Source organism: Scyliorhinus canicula, chromosome 6 (genome assembly GCF_902713615.1).
Source record: "Scyliorhinus canicula chromosome 6, sScyCan1.1, whole genome shotgun sequence".
NCBI classification, from domain to species: Eukaryota; Metazoa; Chordata; class Chondrichthyes; order Carcharhiniformes; family Scyliorhinidae; genus Scyliorhinus; species Scyliorhinus canicula.
Window position 1 is genome coordinate 15,413,898 of NC_052151.1, and position 24,728 is coordinate 15,438,625.

General features: G+C 47.9%; 1 protein-coding gene across 1 annotated transcript in view; it reads left to right on the plus strand.

Moving 5' to 3' along the window:
- Positions 1–24,728, plus strand: part of LOC119967000 (serine/threonine-protein kinase MRCK alpha-like) — a 386,584-nt gene that overhangs the window by 152,304 nt on the left and 209,552 nt on the right. The window contains exons 7-9 of the mRNA XM_038798987.1: positions 866–945; positions 5,089–5,255; positions 9,015–9,137. Of these exons, the coding sequence (XP_038654915.1) occupies positions 866–945; positions 5,089–5,255; positions 9,015–9,137 (370 nt within the window). The remainder of the gene's footprint in view (positions 1–865; positions 946–5,088; positions 5,256–9,014; positions 9,138–24,728) is intronic.

The following is a 24,728-nucleotide window of genomic DNA, read 5'->3' on the forward strand; positions in this document are numbered from 1 at the left end:
ATTCGGCCTATCGAGTCGGCAGCAACCCTTCGGAAGAGGACCCTATCTAGGACCCCCCCCCCCCCCCCCCATCCTATCCCTGTAATCCCAACTAACCTTTTGGACACTAATGGGCAATTTAGCATGGCCAATTTACCTTCCATGTGATATTACATTTTTAAAAATTCTTTCTTTAATGGGATGGTGGGCGTCGCTGACTGGGCCAGCATTTATTGCCCATCCCTAATTGCCCTTGAACTACATGGTTGCATGGCCATTTCAGAGGGCAGTTAAGTGTCAACCACATTGCTGTGGGTCTGGAGTCACATAAGGGCCAGACTTGGTAAAATGGCAGATTTCCCTCCCTAAAGGATATTAATTAGCCAGATGGGTTTTAACGACAATTGACAATAATAACAATAATAGTCTTGCTTCACAGCGCCAGGGTCCCAGATTTAATTCCTGGCTTGGGTCACTGTCTGTGCGGAGTCTGCACATTTGCCCTGTGTCTGCGTGGGTTTCCTCCAGGTGCTCCGGTTTCCTTCCACAAGTCCCAAAAGACTTCAAGGGCAATTAGGGATGGGCAATAAATGCTGGCCCAGCCAGCGACGCCCACATCCCATTAATGAAAGAATTTTAAAAAATGTAATATCACAGCTGTTAGGTGAATTGGAAATGCTGAATTCTCCCTGTGTACCTGAACAGGCGCCGGAATGTGGCGACTGGCAGATTTTCATAGTAACTTTATTGCAGTCTTAATGGAGGCAATTTGTGACAATAATAAAGAAAGAACATGGAAGCCGTAATTGATTTAGTTTGTTTTCAAAGCAATCTTAAATAGAAGACATGGAAACAAGTCTAAAATTTACCTTTTATTCTGTTTCAGGAGACGATGCCTCCACCTACACACACTGCTTTCTCTGGGCACCACCTTCCCTTCATAGGGTTTACATACACTACTAACTGGTAAGAGCAGTGAAATTTTTACTATACTGTATGAAGCTGCATGTATTTTGAACATCTACTGTAAAAGAGTGATGCTGAAGGGGCACATTTAAATTGTACAGACAAAAAATACGAACAGAATCAAACTTGAATAAAAAAAACCTTGACAAGGTGATCAGGGATGTCAGCAAGTCTCACACTGATGATAAAGCCTGTTGCTCTGTTTCTATTGGCACAGGCTCGTGATACATCTCTATTATAGCCTCCTTTATTATATCCTCCCTGGTTAAAAGGTTTTTATGTTGGTGATTGGTGGTTGCTGCCATTATTTCTGAGATCTGGTACAATTCCAATTTCAACTAAGGGTATCAGAGTTGTCTCTTGCTCCTGGATACTGCAGAGTGAATTTAGGCATTTCTGAATCTAATGCTATCCCACACTGCAGTATTGCACAATAGTTGCAATACAACAGGAGGCTGTTCAGCCCATCAAGTCCATGCTGGATGTCTGCGAGAGCCATTCGGTTCATTCCACTTACCTGACCATTTCCCATAAGCATAAATCTTCAGGTGCTTATACAGTTTCTTTTCGAAAGCCACAACTGAATCTGTCTCCACGTTGCATTGTGCAATTCCTTTTCCTAAAAATTTGCATTAAAAAAAAAAATTGTCACGTCGCCTTTGGTTCTTCTGCCAATCAATAACAACTGTAAGGAGATACAAGGCCAAACAAAGAGGTAGATTTAAGGAGTGTTTGGAGGAAAGAAAGGCATAGAGGTGTAAGGAGGGAATTCCAAACACCGCGACCAAGGGTGGATCAATTAATGTTGTAGATACTCAAAAGGCCAGAGTTAAGGGAGTACAGCAGATTGTGAGGTGGAGTGATGCCAGTGGTCAGGTCATGGAGGAATTTGAAAAACAGGATGAGAGTTTTAACATCACAAAATTGCTTGACTGAGAGCCGCTGTAAGTTTGCAGAGAGTGGAGCATGAAAGACCAGTGAAGGGAGCTTTAAGCAGGATAAATCCAACCCAGCCAATTGCCATCCGATCAGTCTACTCTCAATCATCAGTCAAGTGATGGAAGGTGGCATCGACAGTCCTGTCAAGTGGCACTAACTCAGCAATAACATGCTCACTGACGTTCACTTTGGCTTCTGCCAAGGTCCTTCAATTCTTGACGTCTTGGACTCAGCTGTGGTCCAAACATGGACAAAAGAGCTGTTCTGAAGAGGTTATGTGAGAGTGACTGCTCTTGACATTAAGGCACCATTTGGCATCAAGGGCTCTGACAAAACAGGAGTAGATGGGAATCAGGGGGGAAACTCTGAGCTGATGTCATATCTGGCTCAAAGGAAGATGGTTGTGGTTGTTGGATGTCAATCATCTCAGTCCCAGGATGTCATGCAGGAATACCTCAGGGTAGTGTCCTAGGCCCAACCATCTTCAGCTGCTTCAAGAACGACCTCTCCATCATAAGTCAAGAAGTGGTGATGTTCACTGTTGATTGCACAAGGTTCAGCACCATCCGTGACTCCTCCGGTAGTGAAGCAATCTACACCCATTTTCAGTAAGACCTGGACAACATTCCGGGTTCAGCTGATAAATGGCAAGTAGCAATTATGCCACACAAATACCATCTCGAACAAGAGAAAATCCAGTCATCTCCCCATGGCATTCATTGACATTTCCATTGCTGAATTCCCCACTATCAACATCCTGAGGTTACCATTGAGCAGCAATTGAACTGGATTAGCCATATAAACATTGGCTACAAGAGCAGATCAGAGGTTGCGAATTCTACTGCGAGTAACTCACCTCCTGACTCCTAGGAGCCAGTTCACCATCTCCAAGGCACATGTCCGAAGTGTGATGGAATACTCTTATGAAAGGCAAATTATTCTCAACTAATCTATTGGATTTTTTGAGGATGTAACTAGTAGAATAGGCCATTTGCCTTCCTAATTGCGTGCTGTGCCTGTCTCTCCACTTTCATTGACTGATGTTCAGGGACACCCAGATTCCTTTGTACACCTTCACTTCCCAATATCCTAGTAAACCACTTCTAGAACATAGAACAGTACAGCACAGAACAGGCCCTTCGGCCCTCGATGTTGTGCTGAGCAATGATCACCCTACTCAAACCCACGTATCCACCCTATACCCGTAACCCAACAACCCCCCCCAAAGCCTTCGCATCCTTCTGGTAGTGTGGCGGCCAGAACTGAACACTATATTCCAAGTGTGGCCTAACTAAGGTTCTATACCGCTGCAACATGACTTGCTAATTTTTATACTCAATGCCCCGGCCGAAGAAGGCAAGCCTGTTGTATTATTTCTTGACTACCTTTTCCACCTGCGTCGCCACTTTCAGTGACCCGTGCCCAGATCTCTCTACCTGTCAATACTCTTGAGGGTTCTGCCATTTACTGTATGTTTCCCACCTGTATTAGACTTTCCTAAATGCATTACCTCACATTTATCTGGATTAAAATCCATCTGCCTTCTCTCCGCCCAGGTCTCCAACTGATCGATATCCTCCTGTATCCTCTGACAGTCCTCAACATTATCAGTAATTCTACGAACCTTTATGTAGTCCGCAAACTTACTAATCAGACCAGTTACATTTTCCTCGAAATCAATTATAAATATTACAAACAGCAAAGGTACCAGCACTGATCATTTCAGAACACCAGTACTGCGCTGTAATGTTCTAAGTGGTCACAGCCCTTCATTCAGAAAAGCACCCTTCCACTGCTACCCTTTGTCTTCTGTGACCGAGCCAGTTCTGTATCCATCTTACCAGCTCACCTCTGATCCTATGTGACTTCACCGTCTGTACCAGTCTGCCATGAAGGACCTTGTCAAAGGCTGTACTGAAGTCCAAGTAAACAACATCCACTGACCTACCTTCAGCAATCACCTTCATCGCTTCCTCAAAAAACTCACAATCAAGTTGGTGAGACACGACCTCCCCTTCACAAAACCATGCTGCCTCTCGCTAATATGTCCATTTGCTTCCAAATGGGAGTAGATCCTGTCTCGAAGAATTCTCTCCAGTAATTTCCCTACCACTGATGTTAAGGCTCATCGGCCTGTAATTTCCTGGATTAGCCTTGCTACCCTTCTTAAACAAAGGAACAACATTAGCTATTCTCCAGTTCTCTGGGACCTCACCTGTGATTTAACCAATCATTTATAAATGTTGAGCATAATTAATTAATGAAATTGTAATTAAAAATTGCTTTCATATTACTCTAGTCCTGCTAGGCCCACAGAGCAAGGGTCCTGCAATCTGCGACAAAGCAATTGTGAAACTACTGGGACTTGCTGCAACTGATGGCCCATCAGATCTGGTGGAACAACAGGCCTCGTAGCTGTTGATCTTTGTGAATGCAGCCAGTTTTATGCCTGTCTTTCTACTGGCTATGTAAGGCTGCAGCTTAGGGCAATCACTCATTCATTGCAAAAGCACCTCAAGGCTACGATAAAATGATGCACTCTAAAATACCAGCCTTAGACTTTCCTTGTAGTTTAAGCCAATTATTTAAACTGCACGTCCCAAGCCCATTGGTCATTGCAGATCTAGATATAATTATTGGCTACTTTTCAGGCACAGATTTAAAATTCGGATACAGCCTGTCATTTAGCAGGGCTTGTAAGTGAGCAGTTAAGCTTTTTATAGAAAATTCTAGCTTTAGGCAGCACGGTAGCATTGTGGATAGCACAACCGCTTCACAGCTCCAGGGTCCCAGGTTCGATTCCGGCTTGGGTCACTGTCTGTGCGGAGTCTGCACATCCTCCCCGTGTGTGCGTGGGTTTCCTCCGGGTGCTCCAGTTTCCTCCCACAGTCCAAAGATGTGCAGGTTAGGTGGATTGGCCACGATAAATTGCCCTTAGTGTCCAAAATTGCCCTTAGTGTTGGGTGGGGTTACTGGGTTATGGGGATAGGGTGGAGGTGTTGACCTTGGGTAGGGTGCTCTTTCCAAGAGCCGGTGCAGACTCAATGGGCTGAATGGCCTCCTTCTGCACTGTAAATTCTATGATAAATTCTATGATTATGGTGATTACAAACATTTCCAAAATCTTCGATCTTGTTTTGCCTTCCATCAGTTATCCTTTAGCTTTTGTGTACTTATTTCCGAATACATTTTTTTTCTGCTCAGTATTCTGTCTGACAGAAGCAGCCTGAGGGATGCTGCTGGTTCATCTTCAACAGATGTTGATATCAACGTTCAGCGGACATTGGAGGACAGCTTAGCCACAGAAGCTTATGAAAGGAGGATACGACGTTTAGAACAAGAAAAACTTGAACTGAGTAGGAAACTACAAGGTGAGGATTTCGCTACAAAGGGACATCCTGGTTCGGAGCGTTGCTTTTAATGTTCGTTCATGGGATGTAGGCGTCGCAGGCTGTGCCAGCATTTACTACCCATCCCTAATTTTCCTTGAGGGGGCAGTTAAGAGGTCATTGCTGTGGGTCTGGAGTCACATATAGGCCAGACCAGGTAAGGATGGCAGATTTCCTTTCCAAAAGTGAACCAGATGGGTTTCTACGACAATCGACAATGGTTTCATGGTCATCATTAGACTTTTAATTCCAGACTTTTATTTTTAAATTTAGAGTATCCAATTCTTTTTTTTCCAATTAAGGGGCAATTTAGCATGGCCAATCCGCCTACTCCGCACATCTTTGGGTTGTGGGGGTAAAACCCACGCAAACATGGGGAGAATGTGCAAACTCCACACGGATAGTAACCCAGAGCCGGGATCGAACTTGCGGCATGAGGCAGTGCTAACCACTGCGCCACCGTGCTGCCCTGACTTTTTTATTGAAGTCAAATTTCACTATCTGCAGTGGCGGGATTTGAACCTGGGTCCCCAGTGACAATACCATTGCTCCACCGCCTCCCCCGTATTAGAAGCATCTTGAAAATTGTAGTTCTAAGCCACATTTTTAGGAACATAGCAACAGGAAAGAGTAGATAATTTAGCCCCTCGATCCTTCTTCATAATTCAGTGGGATCATGGCTGATCAATGACCTAACTCCATATATCTGCTTTTGTCCTATATCCTTTATACTTTGATTAACAAAAATCCATCAAACTGATAACTAAAATGATAATTAACCTCTCATCAATTGCCATTCGCAAAAGAAAATTTCAAGCTTCCAGCACTATTTCTGTGTCAAAGTGATGCTTAATTTCACTCCCGAAAGGTCTAGTTTTATACCTGCCTTCTAGTCCTAGGTTCTCCAGTACTTTAGATGTGAAATAAGGCTTTGTGCAGCAATACCATAACTTTACCCCCTTCTACTTTGGTCCCCTAGATATAAAGGCCGGTATTTCATAACTGTTTTTGATTATTTTCTATATCTGTCCATGGCACTTCAATCTTTTTTAAATTTAGAGTACCCAATTCTTTATATCCAATTAAGGCGCAACGTAGCGTGGCCATTCCACCTACCCTGCAAATCTTTGGGTTGTGGGGCGAAGCCACGCAAACACGGGGAGAATGTGCAAACTCGAGGCCGTTAACTATTAGAATTAGAATAATAAACTGAAGGAAAGCCATCTTCAATGAGAGTGGATCTGACCCTGATTAATTGGAGTCATAGCTTGGCAGCCTTCAAAGAAAAGAGAATTCGGGCACACACAAGTATATTCTCACAAATGAATCTAGAGCTCCCTCAATGGGTGGCATGGGAGCACAGTGGTTAGCACCGGGTTTGAGTCCCGGCTTGAGTCACTGTCTGTATGGAGTCTCTGCATTCTCCCCGTGTCTATGCGCATTTCCCTTGGTGGCTCCAGTTTCCTCCCACACATCCCGAAAGATGTGCTGTTAGGTGAATTGGACATTCTGAATTCTCCCTCAGTTTTTGGATTGGATTGGATTTGTTTATTGTCACGTGTACCGAGGTACTGTGAAAAGCATTTTTCTGCGAGCAGTTCAACAGATCATTAAGTACATGAAAAGAATAGGAAATAAAAGAAAATACATTGTATACCCTAACAGGCGACGGAGTGTGGCGACTAGGGGATTTTCACAGTAACTTCATTACCGTGTTAATGTGCCACTAATAAAGATTATTCGTATTATTGTGACAAAAGATATAGAGATTTAGATTTAGATTTAGAAAAAAATGTGCTTTTGACATATGTCAGGTGGCCAATGCTGTGAAGCAGGCTGAATATAAAAGATATAAAGGGGAAGTGAAAACACATGCAAGAAAAGAAAAGAGAGAAAGCAGCTAATATTGAAGAGAATCCAAAGGTCTTCAATTTGCACAATAATTGGTAAAAGGATGGTAGAAAGAGGCATGGGGCCCATTCATGTCATATGAGGAGCGGCTAAATCGGTTAGGATTATATTCATTGGAGTTTAGTAGAATGAGACAGGACCTTATAGAAACTTACAAAATGCCAACAGGATTAGACAAGGTAGATTCAGAAAGAATGTTCCCGATGATGGGGGAGTCCAGATCTAGGGGTCATAGTTTGAGGATAAGGAGTAAACCTTTTAGAACTGAGGTGAGGAGAAATGTCTTCACCCAGAGAGAGGTGAATCTTTGGAATTCGCTACCACAGAAAGTAGTTGAGACCAAAACGTTGTGTAATTTCAAGAAGGAGACAGATATAGCTCTTGGGGCTAAAGGGATCCAGGGATATGGGGGGAAGGTGGGATCAGCCAAGATCATAATGAATGGTAGAGCAGGCTCGAAGGGCCGAATGGCCGCCTCCAGCTTCTATTTTCTATGTTTCTATTCGGGACTGAAAAGGGGATTTATGCATGGTGACAGAGGCATGGTAATGGTACTGGGTCCAGTTCTGGGCGTTAAACCTTTAGAAAAATGTGAAGGCTTTAGAGAGAGTGCCGAAAAGATTTGCATGAATGGCCAGAGGATAAAGAACCTTAATTAACTAGATTGGAGATGTTGGGACTGTTTTCCTTGGAGAAAGGGATTTGCATGAATGGCCAGAGAGATAAAGAACCTTAATTAAATAGATTGGAAATGTTGGGACTGTTTTCCTTGGAGAAAAGGAGGTTGGGAGGAGATTTGATAAATATATTCAAAACCATGAGAGATCTGGATGGATTAGACCAGGAGAAACCGTTCCCATTGGTGGAAGGACTGGGGACAAGAGGTCACAGATTTAAGGAAATTCCAAAGAAACAATGGTGACATGAGGAAAACATTTTTCATGCAGAGAGTGTTTGGGATCTGGAATACATTTCCAGATAGCCTGGTGGAGGTAGGTTCAATCGAGGCATTCAAGAGGGAATTGGATTGTTTCCTGAAAAGGAAGAATCTATAGGGTTATAGGGAGAAGTGGGAGGGAGGGGGTTGGCAATAGGAAAATTGCTCCTACATTTGGCTCGGGCACATTTTTTTGTGAAGGGCATTAACAGTAAAGTTAAGAGGCAGAATGTTATATATTATAAGCAGCAGGTTTCTCAGAGGTGGGGCACAAATCACTTTCTAAGAAATCCTATTTTTGTAATACTGGTAACCTGCTGGTTTCTTACCCAAGTGACCACTTCCAAGTGGGAACCCAGACAGCACAGCAAGCTGGAACCTTGTTTTCTCCTGTGCAGGAATCAGGTAGGAGGTGTGGATCCCTGAATACTTTACATTCCCAGCCCAGTGATGCTGAGGTCAAGTGCAGCCCAGGCTGAGACTGATCAATTTACACAGACCCAGAATCAAATTAAGGATCCATATAATTAAATAATGCCCAGGTAACTATTCATTTTTTCTCCAGGTTATTATCTCACTTCCTTAAATTTACAGATACATTCTCCCCTTGTTTGCTCCCTCAGCAGTCCATTCTCCCTTTGTAAACTGGTTGCCCTCTGCTGAACCCTCTCCGATGCCTAACAGTCTGTCTTGATGAAATTGCCCATTTTTATTGTGAACAGCTTTATTTCCAGGTTGTTATGTTTGCTGTATGTGAGACAGCCATGGATTACCCAGACCATTCAGTTGAAGTTGAAGTTTAAAATATACAAGTTTAATATCTTGTCTTGTCCATGGTGCAGTCACAGAGTTGTGAGAGTACTGACACTGCTTCGCTTGCTTTTGTTTGACAGAGTCTACCCAGACCGTTCAGGCGCTTCAGTATTCGACTGCAGATGGTCCAGTAACTGCAAGCAGAGAACTAGAAATTAACAATTTGAAAGAAGAAGTGGAAAAATTGAAACAACAAGCATTAGGTAATGTATTCAATGTTATGTTGGCATTCACACCGGTTTGCTGTGCTGGGCTAATTATGTTGCTGCTTAAACCAAATGATTATTCTGACGGCGCTTTGTATCATATCAGAACGGAGTTTTTTTTAATAAACGCATTTTGATCTGCCTGAAAGGTGGCGGAAGCTGAATCTGCAGCAACTTTCTAATGATAATTGTATAAATACTTGAAATCGGAAAAATAATTGCAGGGCCTTAGACCAAAATCAGGAATATTAAACTTATTGCATTGTTCTTTAAAAGGGCCAACACAGAGCCGAAGGACTGAAGGACCTCTTTCCATGTGGCACTTTTGTATGATTCTATGAATTGGATATTTTTCTTATTAAAGTCAGGTGTGAACTAGGTTTTATTTTTTGCTGAGATAGCTTCATACTCCAGAAGGAGCCGTATAACCCTAGACTTGCAGATCAAAATCTGTGTAACTCAACCTTGAAGAAATTAATTGACCCAGCCTCCACCACTGCTCTCTGGGGCAGAGAATTCCACGTTTTGTCGGAGAACAAAAATTCTCCATTTTAAACGGGAGACCCCTCGTTCTAGATTTTCCCACGAGCGAGGGGAAACATCATCTTCTCATCGATCCTTGTCGAGGCCTTTCAGAATCTTGGCCGGAATTCTCCGGCTGTTGGGATTCTCTTTTCCCAGCGGCAGCACAACCCCTCCCCCCCCCCAACCTCAAATGGCGTGGGATAGCTTCACAGGGAAATCCCACTGACAGGTGGGAATAGAGAATCCCGCCACTAGCGAATGGTGCATCTCCTTCAAACACTCGACTGGGGGACCGAAGAATGGGAGAATCCCATCCGTTATGGTTCAGTACCTCTCATTCTTCTGAACCCTAATGAGTATAGGTCCAACCTGCTCAGCCTCTCCTCATAAGATAACCCCGTCATCCCAGGAATCATTCAGTGGAGCCGTCTCTGAACCAGTTACCCTGACATCAGTTGTTGGGACGAAAGAGTAAATGCTGGAAAATCTCAGCAGGTCTGGCAGCATCTTTTAGGGAGAGAAAAGAGCTAACGTTTCGAGTCCAGGTGACCCTTTGTCAAAGCTTTGACAAAGAGTCATCGGACTTGAAACGTTAGCTCTTTTCTCTCCCTGCAGATGCTGCCAGACCTGCTGAGATTTTCCAGCATTTTCTCTTTGATTTCAGATTCCAGCATCCGCAGTAATTTGCTTTTATCAGTTGTTGGGAAAATGCTGGAATCTATTATTAGGGAAATCTTTACAACGTACATGGAAAAGCATAGTACTGTCAGAACAAGATTTTGTTATTCATTTGCCAGGTGAGTGTCTGTAGTTTATGATTCCTTACGTTTATACTGTCCCTCTTGCAATAAAGACCAGTGTTCCACTTGCCTTCCTAATTACCGATTTGTATCCCTTTGCAAACTCTTTCTATCTGTGGATTTTTCTTACTGAATGTCGGGTTGTGAACCTTCGATTCAATAAAATTATGGAAAGGTAAAGACAGAATTTCCTCTGCTTGTTCCATACTGGAACTATCCATTTGTAATATAGCTTCACGGTCTTCTGGTTTTATTACATACTGGTCGATCCAACCGGTAATATTGCACAATAGGAGTCAAGATTGAGTGCCATCGTTAGGATGAAGGCTGGAAGCTAATTGGGCCAAGATAGAGAGATAACTGCAAAGATGAAGGCCAGAATTAGAAGGCAGAGAAAGGTGGTGTATCGCTGAAGGCAGAGGAGGACTAGAATCTGTGATATAAATGGAAAGCAGTGTCAGAGCTCAGAGCATGGGAGAATATGGAGTGGAGTTTAGAGGCTGGACAGGTAAGGATTAAAAGTGCATGGGATAAATCTGGGATAGAGGCTGAAGATGGCATTTACTTTGAACCTCGTTCCTTTGGTTCACAACAACCTATTTCAAAAAAGCGTGAGGTACTTTATAGTTTAATACAGTATGTTGAACAGACTTTGTTCATACCTGGGTTGAGGGATGGACCAAACGCAGAGCAGGGGTTACACCATATTTTATCTACATCAAATTTTTCAAAGACTGCCTATTCATGTAAATAGTTGTAATTGTTTATTACCCTCTAAACGAGACTTCCTGTACTGACAGTTTCCGACATCTTTAAAAAATGGGCTTTGTCAATCGTTATCTTCTATGTAATAGATACCTGTATGTCCATCGAATCCCAACAGTGTAGATGGAGGCCATTTGGTCTGCACCAACCCTCCGAAAGAGCACTCTACCTAGGCTCATTCCCCTGCCCTATCCCTGTAATCCCACGCATTGATCATGGCCATTCCACCTAACCTGCACATCTGTGAGGAAACTGGAGCACCCAGAGGAAACCCATACACGGGGAGAACTTGCAAACTCCACATAGACAATCACCCAAGGCCAGAATTGAAAATGAGTCCCTGGCATCATGAGGCAGCGCTGCTAATCACTGTGCCACCGTACCTACATCTACTTATTACCTTGACCATAACTTGAATTTTAATTAACCACGGCTGACATCATTACTGTCAGGTATTTATTTGCACGAGAATTGCACATGTCAGAAGACAAGCTGTGATTTCGTCTCCTGACGCTCCAAAGCAATCCCATTTATCTTGGAAACATTTTGCTGCACAATATGCAGAAGTTCAACTACAGTATTAACCCTCAACTCCTCTAACATGTCCAATATGTGCCTCCCTGATTTGCTCAACAGTGTTGAAACAAAGTGTCCTGGGGCAGGAAATGCAGTCTTGCGGGCCATTGGTAGGGGACAGATAGAGCAGAAATCGAGACTCAAGAGTTTTGCGAAAGACCAATGAAACCCAGAAGGCAACAATGGGAGGGAGAAGATGGAAAACCTCAGAGCTAAATACCAACAACTCTTACAGTAGCTGGAATTTCTGAAAAAATATTACTTGGCCTCTTTGCCCACTTATACAGTCCTAGCTTTTCGAATATCTCATTGTACCGATAATCTCTCATCATAGATAGGGATACATGAGATTGGAAAAAGGTAAAGATGAAAACCTATAGGCCAGATGTAACAGTGCAGCCACAGAAGGAATAGTTATTACAGGGAGGCTTGCTTCAAGAGGACAAAGAAAAAGGGAAGATTCAAAGGCATTGTCATGAAAACGGGGTGGTGGAGGAAGGTGGCATTAATTGACCATGTGGGAAACTGTGAACAAGTCTATAGAAAATGAACCTGGTGGATTTAAACAGGAGAAATGATCATAGAGTTGGGTTGTTGAAAGTGTGATGCATGTTTAATTTTCAGAAATCATAGAATTTACAGTGCAGAAGGAGGCCATTCAGCCCATCGAGTCTGCACCGGCTCTTGAAAAGAGCACCCTACCCAAGGTCAACAACTCCACCCTATCCCCATAACCCAGTAACCCCACCCAACACTAAAGGCAATTTTGGACACAAAGGGCAATTTATCATGGCCAATCCATCTAACCTAACTAATATTGTATTCTAAGTATTTGGTGAAGTAAGGGTTAAAAGCCTGTGTTAAGCTTCCTGTACATAGAAACTAACATAGAAAATCATAGAATTTACACTGCAAAAGGAGGCCATTCGGCCCATCGAGTCAGCACCAACCCTTGGAAAGTTCATCTTTCTTAAGCCCACGCCTCCACCTAATTCCTGTAACCCGGTAACCCCACCTAACCTTTTGGATACTAAGGGGCAATTTAGCACGGCCAATCCACCTAACCTACACATCTTTGGACTGAAGCAGGAGGAGGCCTTTTGGCCCTTCAAGCCTGCTGCGCCATTCATTATGATCATGGCTGATCATCAAGTTAAATACCCTGATCCGGCCTCTCCCCGTATTCCTTTAGCCCCAAGAGCTATATCTAATTCCTTCTTGAAATCACACAATGCTTTGGCCTCAACTACTTTCTGTGTTAGTGAATTCCACAGATTTACCACTCTCTGGGTGAAGACATTTCTCCTCACCTCAGTCCTAAAAGATTTACCCCTTATCCTCAAAGTACGACCCCTAGTTCTGCACTCTCCCACCATCGGGAACAATATTTCTGAATCTGTCCTGTCTAATCCTATTAGAATTTTACAAGTTTCAATGAGATCCCCCCTCACTCACCGACTTAGTCTCCCCATCTCAGGAATCAGCCTGCTAAACCTTTGTTGCACTCCCTCCATAGCACGAATATCCTTCCTCAGATAAGGACACCAAAACTGCACACAATACTCCAGGTGTGGCCTCACCAATGTCCTATCCAATTGCAGTAAAACATCCCTAATCCTGTACTCTCACTATGAAGGAAAGAGCTGGCTTTGAAAGCAGACCAAGGCAGGCCAGCAGCACGGTTCAATTCCTGTACCAGCCTCCCCGAACAGGCACCAGAATGTGGCGACTAGGGGCTTTACACAGTAACTTCATTGAAGCCTACTCGTGACAATAAGCGATTTTCATTTCAGTTGCCTTCTTTACTGCCCGCTGTACCTGCGAGCTTACTTTCCGCAATTAATGCAAGGTCTTGTTGAGTATCCACCTCTCTCAATTTACACCCATTCAAATAATAATTTGCCTTCCTATTTTTGCCACCAAGGCAGATAACCTCGCATTTATCCACATTATACTGCACCTGCCATAAATGTGCCCACTCACTCAGCCTGTCCAAATCCTGCTGAAGAATCTCTGCATCCTCCTCACAGCTCACCCTCCCACCCAACTTTGTATCATCTTCAAATTCGGAGATGATATATTTAGTCCCCTCGTCCAAATCATTAATATATAATGTGAACAGTTGGGGTCCGAGCACAGATCCCTGAGGTACCCCACTAATCACTGCCTATCAATCAGAAAAATACCCATTTATTCCACCTTTTTGCTTCCTGTCTGCTAAGCAGCTTTCTATCCATCTCAACACAGTACCCGTAATCCCATGCGCTTTAACTTTACATAGCAATGACTTCCGGTTGCGGCTATGTGGAGCTAAGCCGCACGTTCGGCAGCTCCCGCTACTAAAGGACTTTCGGGCCTATTTGAGGGCCCCAAACGGCGTTGTTTCGACAAATCCCGGTGGGGGAAGGTGTTTGGAGGAGCATTCCCCGAAATTCATGGTGCTCACCCGGAGTGGGGCAAAGGAAAAGGCTGCAACAGCTCCCCAAGAAAAGCGGGGAAGAAAGACAAAATGGCGGCCGGCGGAACACCCGAGGACTGGTGGAAGTGGGCGCAGGAGCAGCAATCTGCTCTTCTGCGCTGTTTTGCGGAGCTGAAGGCTGAGTTGCTGGACTCACTGAATGCGACTACCAACAAGCTGCTTGGAGCTCAGGCGGCCCAGGAGGTGTCTATCCGGGAGTTGCAGCAGCAGGCCGCTGAGAGGGAGGAGGAGGCCATGGTCCTCGTGGGGAAAGTGGAGTTGCACGAGGCACTTCACAAAAAGTGGCAAGACCGTTTGGAGGAGCTGAACGTTCGCACGAGGCGAAAGAATTTGAGGATCCTGGGCCTGGCGGAGGGGCTGGAGGGGTCGGATCCTCCGTCTTATGTGACCACGATGTTGAGCTCGTTGATGGGAGCGGGGTCCTTCCATTTGGCCCTGGAGCTTGAGGGAGCTCACAGAGTGCTGGCCAGGAGGCCCAAGACAAATGAACCCCCGCGGGCGGTGCTGGTGCGGTTCCATCGATTTAGTGACCGGGAGTGTGTGCTGCGCTGGGCCAAGAAAGAGAGGAGCAGCAAGTGGGAGAATTCGGTGGTGCCAATCTACCAGGACTGGAGTGCGGAGGTGGCTAAGCGGCGGGCCGGGGTCAACCGGACGAAGGCGGTGCTGCATGCCAGGCAGGTCAAATTTGGAATGCTGCAGCCTGCGCATCTGTGGGTGACATATAAGGACTGGCACCACTACTTCGAGTCCCCGGAGGAGGCATGGGCCTTTGTACAGGCGGAGAAGCTGGACTCGAACTAGGGTCTGGGGGCACACTATGGTCGTTGCTGTTTTTTTTGCTGTTGCTGTTTTGTAATTTTGACATGTGTTTTTTATGCTGGTTTTTTGCTCTGTTTCCGGGTGGGTCAGTTGGGTATGGTTTTGTGTTATGTGGGGAATGTTGGGGGTTTGTGTTTTTTACTTTCTCTTCTGTACGGGGCTGGGGGTTGGGGTGAAACTGGATTTTGGGGAGCTGCGTCAGAAGGGTGGGGTGTGGCAGTATGAAAGCGCGGGCTTTCCTCTGGTTTCCCGCGCTGCGGGGCAGGGGGGTGGAGCTGGCGGTGGGGGCGTGGCCTATACTGTTTTTTCCCCGCGCTGAAGCGGTGCCAAGGAGGTGTGGCAAGAGGGGGATGACCCCATGTCGGGAGGGGACGTGTTTTGCCGGGAGTTGCCGGGGTCAGCAGAAGTCAGCTGACTCACGGAAGTACCATGGAGGGTGTGTTGCGGCTATGAGGGGTCCCAGCCTGGGGAGGGTGGGGGGGGGGTGGGGGGGATACCGGGTTGCTGCTGAAATGGCCAGGAAGGTGCTGGTGTGGGCCAGGGGGGTAGGGGAGAGGCGTTATCGCCATGGGGAACGGGTCAGGCGGGGCACGTTGGCCTGGGGCGAGCAGTCGATGAGCTATGGCTAGCCGGCGGGGGAGGGGGGCGGGTTGCCCTCTGATCCAGCTGATCCCCTGAAATGTGAGGGGGCTGAATAGGCCGGTTAAGAGAACTAGGGTATTTTCTCATCTGAAAGGGCTGAAGGCGGACGTGGCTATGCTCCAGGAGACCCACTTGAAGGTGGCGGACCAGGTTCATCTGAGGAAGGGGTGGGTGGGGCAGGTTTGTCACTCAGGATTGGACGCGAAGAACCGGGGGGGTGGCGATTCTGGTGGGGAAGAGGGTGGCGTTCGAGGCGTCTGAGGTGGTGTCGGACAAGGAGGGCAGATATATTATGGTGAAGGGTAGGCTGCAGGGAGAGAAGGTGGTGTTGGCTAATGTATATGCCCCGAATTGGGATGATGCTGGCTTCATGAGGCGCATGTTGGGCCGCATTCCGGACCTGGAGGCAGGAGGCCTGATAATGGGGGGAGACTTTAACACAGTGCTGGATCCCCCACTGGACCGGTCCAGTTCAAGGACGGGTAGGAGACCGGCGGCAGCCAAAGTGCTGAGGGGGTTTATGGACCAGATGGGAGGGGTGGATCACTGGAGGTTTGGGAGGCCGAGGGCGCGGGAGTATTCCTTTTTCTCTCATGTCCATAGGGTTTATTCCCGAATAGGTTTTTTTCGTCCTGAGCAGGGGATTGATCCCGAAGGTGCAGGATGCCGAGTATTCGGCCATAGCAATTTCAGACCATCTCCACACTGGGCTGATCTGGAGATGGGGGAGGCGCGGGACCAGCGCCCGCTATGGCGCCTGGATGTGGGGATGCTGGCTGATGAGGAGGTGTGTAGGAGGGTCCGGGGAAGTATTGAGGGGCATCTTGATACCAACGACACGGGGGAGGTCCGGGAGGGGATGGTCTGGGAGGCTCTGAAAGCAGTGATCCGGGGGGAGCTGATCTCCATCCGGGCCCATAGGGAAAGGAGGGAGAGGGAGAGACTGGTGGGGGAGCTCCTGGATGTGGATAGGAGGTACGCGGAGGCACCGGAGAAGGGTTTGCTGGGGGAACGGCGTAGTTTGCAGGCCAAGTTCGACTTGTTGACCACCAGAAATGCGGAGACACAGTGGAGGAGGGCGCAGGGCGCGGTATATGAGTATGGAGAGAAGGCGAGCAGGATGTTGGCGCATCAGCTCCGTAGGCGAGATGCGGCTAGGGAAATTGGTGGAGTGACGGATAAGGGTGGGAATGTGGTGCAGAAGGGGGCAGAGGTAAACGGGGTCTTTAGGGACTTCTACGAGGAACTGTACCGGTCGGAGCCACCGATTGGGGGGGGGAGATGGAGAGCTTCATGAACAGGCTATGTTTCCCAAAGGTTCAAGAGGAGCTGGTGGAGGGGCTGGGGGCGCCGATAGAGTTGGAGGAGCTAGTCAGGGGGATTGGTCAAATGCAGTCAGGTAAGGCGCCGGGGCTGGATGGGTTCCCGGTGGAATTTTATAAAAAGTATTGAATCTCTGGCTATGGCGTTGAGGGAGTCGGGGAGGTGGAGGGGCCTGGGGTGGGGAGGAACATCGGGTATCGCTGTATGTGGACGACCTGCTGTTGTATGTGGCGGACCCAGAAGGGGGAATGCCGGGGGTGATGGAGCTGTTGGCGGAGTTTGGGGGCTTCTCGGGATATAAGTTAAATTTAGGCAAGAGTGAGGTATTTGTAGTACACCCGGGTGATCAGGAGGAGGGAATTGGGAGGCTCTCGTTTAAGAGGGCAGTGAAGAGATTCAGATACTTGGGGGTGCAGGTGGCCAGGAGTTGGGGGACTCTCCATAAGCTTAATTTTACCAGGCTGGTGGGGCAGATGGAGGAGGAATTTAAAAGGTGGGACATGGTGCCGCTATCGCTGGCGGGTAGAGTGCAATCCGTCAAAATGACGGTTCTCCCGAGGTTCTTGTTCCTCTTTCAGTGTTTGCCCATCTTTATCCCTAGGGCCATTTTTAGGAGGGTGACTAGCAGCATCATGAGCTTTGTTTGGGCGCATGGGACCCCGAGGGTGAAGAGGGTCTTCTTGGAGCGGGGTAGAGATGGTGGGGGGCTGGCGTTACCCAATCTCTCGGGGTATTATTGGGCGGCCAATGTGTCGATGGTGTGTAAGTGGGTGATGGAGGGGGAGGGGGCAGCATGGAAACGGATGGAGAGAGCGTCCTGTGGGGATACAAGCCTGGGGGTCCTGGTAACGACGCCGTGGCCGCTCCCTCCTACGAGGTATACCACGAGTCCGGTGGTGGCGGCTACCCTCAAGATTTGGGGGCAGTGGAGGCGACATGGGGTGAAGTGGGGGCTCGATGGAGGCTCCGTTAAGGGGGAACCATCGGTTCGTCCCGGGGAACATTGATGGGGGGTTCCAGGGTTGGCACAGAGCGGGCATCAGACAGCTGAGGGACCTGTTCATTGATGGGAGGTTTGCGAGCCTGGGGGAGTTGGAGGAGAAATTTGGGCTCTCCCCGGGGAACATGTTCAGGTATCTGCAGGTAAAGGCGTTTGCTAGGCGGCAGGTGGAGGGATTCCCTTCGCTTCCCGCGAGGGGGGTGAGCGACAGGGTGCTTTCGGGGGTCTGGGTTGGGGAGGGGAAGGTATCTGATATCTACAAGGTAATGCAGGAGGTGGAGGAGGCGTCAGTAGAGGAGCTGAAAGCTAAGTGGGAGGGGGAACAGATCAAAGATGGGACATGGGCTGATGCCCTGGAGAGGGCTCACTCTTCCTCCTCATGTGCGCGGCTTAGCCTCATCCAATTCAAGGTGCTGCACCGGGCCCACATGACTGGGACGAGGATGAGTAAGTTCTTTGGGGGCGTCAGGTGTTCGGGGAGTCCAGTGAACCATGCCCATATGTTCTGGGCATGCCTGGCACTGGAGGAGTTCTGGAAGGGGGTGGCGAGGACGGTGTCGAGGGTAGTAGGATCCAGGGTCAAGCCAGGCTGGGGACTCGCGATTTTGGTGTTGGGGTGGAGCCAGGAGTGCAGGAGGCGAAAGAGGCCGGTGTGCTGGCCTTTGCGTCCCTAGTAGCCTGGCGGAGGATCTTGCTACAGTGGAAGGATGCGAGACCCCCAAGCGTGGAGACCTGGATCAACGACATGGCGGGTTTTATTAAGCTAGAGAAGGTCAAATTCACCCTGCGAGGATCGGTACAAGGGTTCTTTAGGCGGTGGCAACCTTTCCTCGACTTTCTGGCTCAACAATAGGGTACTGGGTCAGCAGCAGCAGCAACCCGGGGGGGGAGGGGGGACGATGACTATGTTTGCTTATTTAATTTTAATTTATTTTTAAGTTTTCTTGTTGTTTACTGGGTTTGGGGGGTGGGGGGGGGGAAATGTGATACATGCGGTGATACGGTCTTGGGGGTGTTACAATTATTATGGGGTTATATTGTTGCTTTTCATTGTTGTTATATTTTCTGTAAAAAATTCCAATTAAAAATTATTTTTTTTAAAAAACTTTACATAGCAATCTGCTATCTGAGACCTTGTCGAAAGCCTTCTGAAAGTCTAAATAAACCACCATTCACCGGTTCTCTCTGGTCAACTCTGCCAGTCACATCTTCAAAGAATTCTAGTAGATTTGTCAAGCATGATTTCCCTTTCGTAAACCTGGACTGACTTTGTCTGATTACATCACTATTTTTCAAATGTTGTGCAACAAAAGCATGATGTGGAAATGCCGGCGTTGGACTGGGGTGAGCACAGTATGAAGTCTTACAACACCAGGTTAAAGTCCAACAGGTTTGTTTCAAACACGAGCTTTCGGAGCACGGCTCATTCACCTGAAGAAGGAGCCGTGCTCCGAAAGCTCGTGTTTGAAACAAACCTGTTGGACTTTAACCTGGTGTTGTAAGACTTCTTACTGTGCAACAAAAGGACACTGAAGGAGCTGGTTTAGCACACTGAAGGGGCTGGTTTAGCACACTGAAGGGGCTGGTTTAGCACACTGAAGGGGCTGGTTTAGCACACTGAAGGGGCTGGTTTAGCACACTGGAGGGGCAGGTTTAGCACACTGAAGGGGCTGGTTTAGCACACTGGAGGGGCTGGTTTAGCATACTGGGCTAAATCGCTGGCTTTTAAAGCAGGCCAGCAGCACGGTTCAATTCTCGTACCAGCCTCCCCGAACAGGCGCCGGAATGTGGCGACTAGGGGCTTTTCACAGTAACTTCATTGAAGCCTACTCGTGACAATAAGCGATTTTGATTTCATTTCATTTCATAATGGACTCTAGCAACTTCCCCATTACTGACGTTAGGCTCACTGATCTATAGTTACCTGGTTTCTCCCTGCTCCCCTTATGAATAGCTGTCTTTTATTAGCTACCCTCCAATCTCTGGGAACCATTCAAGAGCCCAAAGAATTTTGGAACATGACCAACAATGAATCTACTATTTCTCGGGCCACTTCCTTAAGTACTCTGGGATGAAGATTATCAAGCTCTGGAGATTTATCCACCTTTAATCCCATTAATTTCTCCAAAATCATTTCTTTACTAATACTAATTTCTTTCAGCTCCTCATTCAAACCTGTGCTTCTCATAACTTCCGGTGCATTATTCATGTCTTCCTTTGTGAAGACAGAAGCAAAGGACGAATTTAGTTCCTCAGCCATTTCTTTGTTCCCCGTTATGAATTCCCCGTTTCTGACAGTAAGGGACCTACATTCGTTTTTAATCAATCTTTTTCCCTTTATATACCTCTTTTATTTATAAATTTAGAGTGTTCAATTCATTTTTTCCAATTAAGGGGCATTTTAGCGTGGCCAATCCACCTACCCTGCACATCTTTGGATTGTGTGGGCGAAACCCACACAAACACGGGGAGGATGTGCAAACTCCACACGGACGGTGACCTAAAGCTGGGATTGAACCTGGGACCTCGGCACCATGAGGCAGCAGTGCTAACCACTGTGCCACGGTGCTGCCCTTCTCTTTACATACCTATAGAAACATTTACAGTCAGTTTTGATGTTCCCTGCTAGGTTACTTTCATATTGTATTTTCCCTTCTTAATCAATCCCTTGGTCAGACCTTGCTGAATTTTAAACTATTCCCAATCCTCAGGTTTATTTCTTTTTCTTGCTAATTTGTATACTTCTTCTTTGAATCTATTACTATCTCTAATTTCTCTTGTAAGCCATGGTTTGGCCACAGTTCCCTTTCTACTCTTGCACCAAATAGGAATAAACAACTTTTGGAGTTTACCTATTCATTCCTTGATTGTCTGCCATTGCCGACCCACTGTCCTTCCTTTCAGTAATGCTTCCCAGTCCATTATATTCAACTCGTGCTTCATACCATCATAAAAGCAAATTATCGCGGATGCTGGAATCTGAAACAAAAGAGAAAATGCTGGAAAATCTCAGCAAGTCTGGCAGCATCTGTAGGGAGAGAAAAGAGCTAACGTTTCGAGTCCAGATAACTCTTTGTCAAAGCTAACAGACAGAGAAAGTGGGAAAATTTATGCTGTGGAGTGAGAATGAAAGATGAGTCATAGCCACAGAAACCCAGGGAAACCGGGTGCTAATGGCCACAGAAATGGCCTCATACCATCATGGTGATGCCGGCGTTGGACTGGGGTGAGCACAGTAAGAAGTCTTACAACACCAGGTTAAAGTCCAAAATGTTTGTTTCAAACACTAGCTTTCGGAGCGCAGCTCCTTCCTCAGGTGAGGATTCACCTGAGGAAGGAGCTGCGCTCCGAAAGCTAGTGTTTGAAACAAACATGTTGGACTTTAACCTGGTGTTGTAAGACTTCTTACTGTGATCATATTTACCATTATTGAAATTCTGGACCCTGGTCTCAGAATCAACTACTTCGGTTTCCAATCTCAGCAGGACTGACAGCATCTGTGGCGTGAGAAGGGAGCTGATGTTTCATGTCTGGATGAATCTTTATCAAAGCCACTGCTGCCTGCCCTCCATCCTCTGGCTGGCCCCATGGCTCCTCCTCTGAGGTGGCCGCATGTTCCTCCTCGTCCGACTCCAGCACATTGCCCCACTGCCGTGCCAGGCTGTGGACAGCACACCAGACCACCACAAAGCTGGCAACCCTCCGGTGGTGTACTGCTGTGCACCACCAGAGCACTCGAGGCATCGGAACCGCATTTTCAGCAGTCCAATGTACCGGTAGACGACAGCCCGGGTGGCCACATGGGCCTCATTCTATCGGGTCTCCGCATCGGTCACTGGCCTCCGTACTGGCCCTAATAGCCAGGACCTGAGCGGCATCCCTTATCCCCCATGGGCCGACTGATCACCCTGGAATGTCCCTTGAAGATGCTGGGGATCTCCCACTGCCCTAGGATGTAGCTGTAATGCACAATCAACATCTTGGGGGGCTACCAATGATCAGACACTGAACTGGACTAGCCATATTAATACTGTGGCTATCAGGGCAGGTCAAAGGCTAGGAATCCTGCGGTGAGTAAATTTCTCCCCGACCCCCCCAAAGCCTGTCCACCATCTACAAGGCACAAGTCTGGAGTGTGATGGAATACTCTCCACTTTCCTGGATGAGTGCAGCTCCAACGCTCAAAAGCTCAACAGCATCCAGGACAAAGCAGCCCGCTTCATTGCTCCTCCTTCCACAAATATCCACCACCTACGAACAGAGCAGCCGTGTGTACCATCTACAGGATGCACTGCAGTAACTCACCAAGGTTCCTTAGAGAACCTTCCAAACTCACGACCACTACCATCTAGAAGGACAAGCGCAGCAGACACCTGGGAACCCCACCACCTGGAGGTTCCCCTCCAAGTCACTCATCACCCTGAATTGGAAATATATCGCCGTTCCTTCAATGTCGCTGGACAACATCCTGGAACTCCCTCCCTAACAGCACAGTGGGTGTACCTACACCTCAGGGACTGCAATGGTTCAAGAAGGAAACTCACCACTACCTGAATGGCAACTGGGGATGGCAATAAATGCTACCCTAACCAGCGATGTCCACATCCTGTAAATGAATTCAAAACACCATTCCCTGGGAAGCATGCACACATGTGCATGATCGTCATGTGGTGGTCGTACACAAATTGGAGGTTGAGGGAGTGGAACCCCTTCTTGTTAATGAAGTGTGCTCCCAGAAGGCCTGGTGCGCGCAACGCGACATGCATGCCATCTATTACCTGGGGCATCCTGGCGATGGCAGAGATTCCTGCTGCCCAGGTATCTTGTTGGGCTTGGTCCAGGTCATTGTTTATGTAGTCAGCTGGCCATGCAAACAGGGCATCCATGGCTTCACAGATGCACTTGTGGACATTTAGCTGGGAAATCCCACACAAGTCCCTGCTTGATCCCTGGAATGACCCCGAGGCGGAAATGTTGAGGTCTGCAGTGACCTTGACGACCACTGGGAGCGGGTATCCTCCTCCACCACCTGGTGCCAGGTCCACAAGGACTTGGCACAGGTGCCGCACCATCGCCTTGTTCAGTGGTGCATCCTGCGGTACATGCTGTCCAACATCAGTTCGGAAGACCAGCGATGCCTGTACACCGCCGGCCTCCCGCTTTGGTTCCACCCCTGGCCTGTTAGGTTGGCAGGTCCTCGGGGTGTGGGGCAGGCTGCTGCACATGGGTGCTGCCTCGGGCCTCTGTCGACGCTGTCGCCACTGCCTTCTCCAGCATCTGGCTGTCTGGCTTGCCAGCTGAATCGTGAGGGCAGTTTCTGCGAGGTCCACAATATCTGTTATATCGGTAAGGAATTGGAGATAGTGAGAAATTGACAGTCAGCTATGGCTTCCACACCAGACCCGCAGGTCCCCTGGGCACCCCCCCCCCCCCCACCTACACCCCCTTCCATCTCTCATGGTGCTATTCAACATGCCCTGTACATGCACCCATGCCCGCAGCAGGGGTCCTGGGCAACGGACCCTGTACCCCAGACCCCCGCTGGAAACGTTACCTGAACCGGCCGCTGGTTCCCTCCGTGTCCTCACACACGCCCTCTCGTCATGAGGATGTCCCCAGTGCTGTGGCCCAGCGCTTGGCTGTTTGATTGTTGGCTGCTGCCTCTGGTTTGAAGCCTCCAGCACTCAGGCAAAATGTTCAGGCATCTCAGTCTGTTTTTAATGCTGAGCAGTAACAACCGCCTGCGGCATGGCACGCCTACACACGGGAATCCACTTGAGAGCTGTGAAGTGCTCACATTACCAGAATTGCTAATTGCCTATCAGAAATAACGTTCACCTGTGCGGCCAGTGGCCGCCATTGTCAGTGGGAATTAAAGTGACCTTCACCATACTGTCACCGCCAGGGCTCCGTCACAGGGGCTCTTCAGTGGCTGTACAGGATCCGGAGGGTGGCTTGCCGAGCCCACGGGCGGTGGATTAACCACACACCCCAATAGTGGCTGTACAGGATCCGGAGGGTGGCTTGCCGAGCCCACGGGCGGTGGATTAACCACACACCCCAATAGTGGCTGTACAGGATCCGGAGGGTGGCTTGCCGAGCCCACGGGCGGTGGACTAACTACACACCCCAATAGTGGCTGTACAGGATCCGGAGGGTGGCTTGCCGAGCCCATGGGCGGTGGACTAACCACACACCCCAATAGTGGCTGTACAGGATCCGGAGGGTGGCTTGCCGAGCCCATGGGCGGTGGACTAACCACACACCCCAATAGTGGCTGTACAGGATCCGGAGGGTGGCTTGCCGAGCCCATGGGCGGTGGACTAACCACACACCCCAATAGTGGCTGTACAGGATCCGGAGGGTGGCTTGCCGAGCCCATGGGCGGTGGATTAACCACACACCCCAATAGTGGCCCCCCACCCCCCCGGGCTGACTGCCCGATTTCAAAGATGGTTGCTCACCTGCTTAGACCCCCACAGCAACCATTCCGCTGGCTTCACGTTTTTAAATAGATACACTGAACGACACTTGCATAACCCGAGCTGGGGAGGTGGTTGGATCATGGGTGACCATTCGATAAGGGGTCCTTCCTGTTAAATGTACGGAGATCGGACTTAATTGGTGATTATTGCCATGCCATGATGGGATCTGGAATG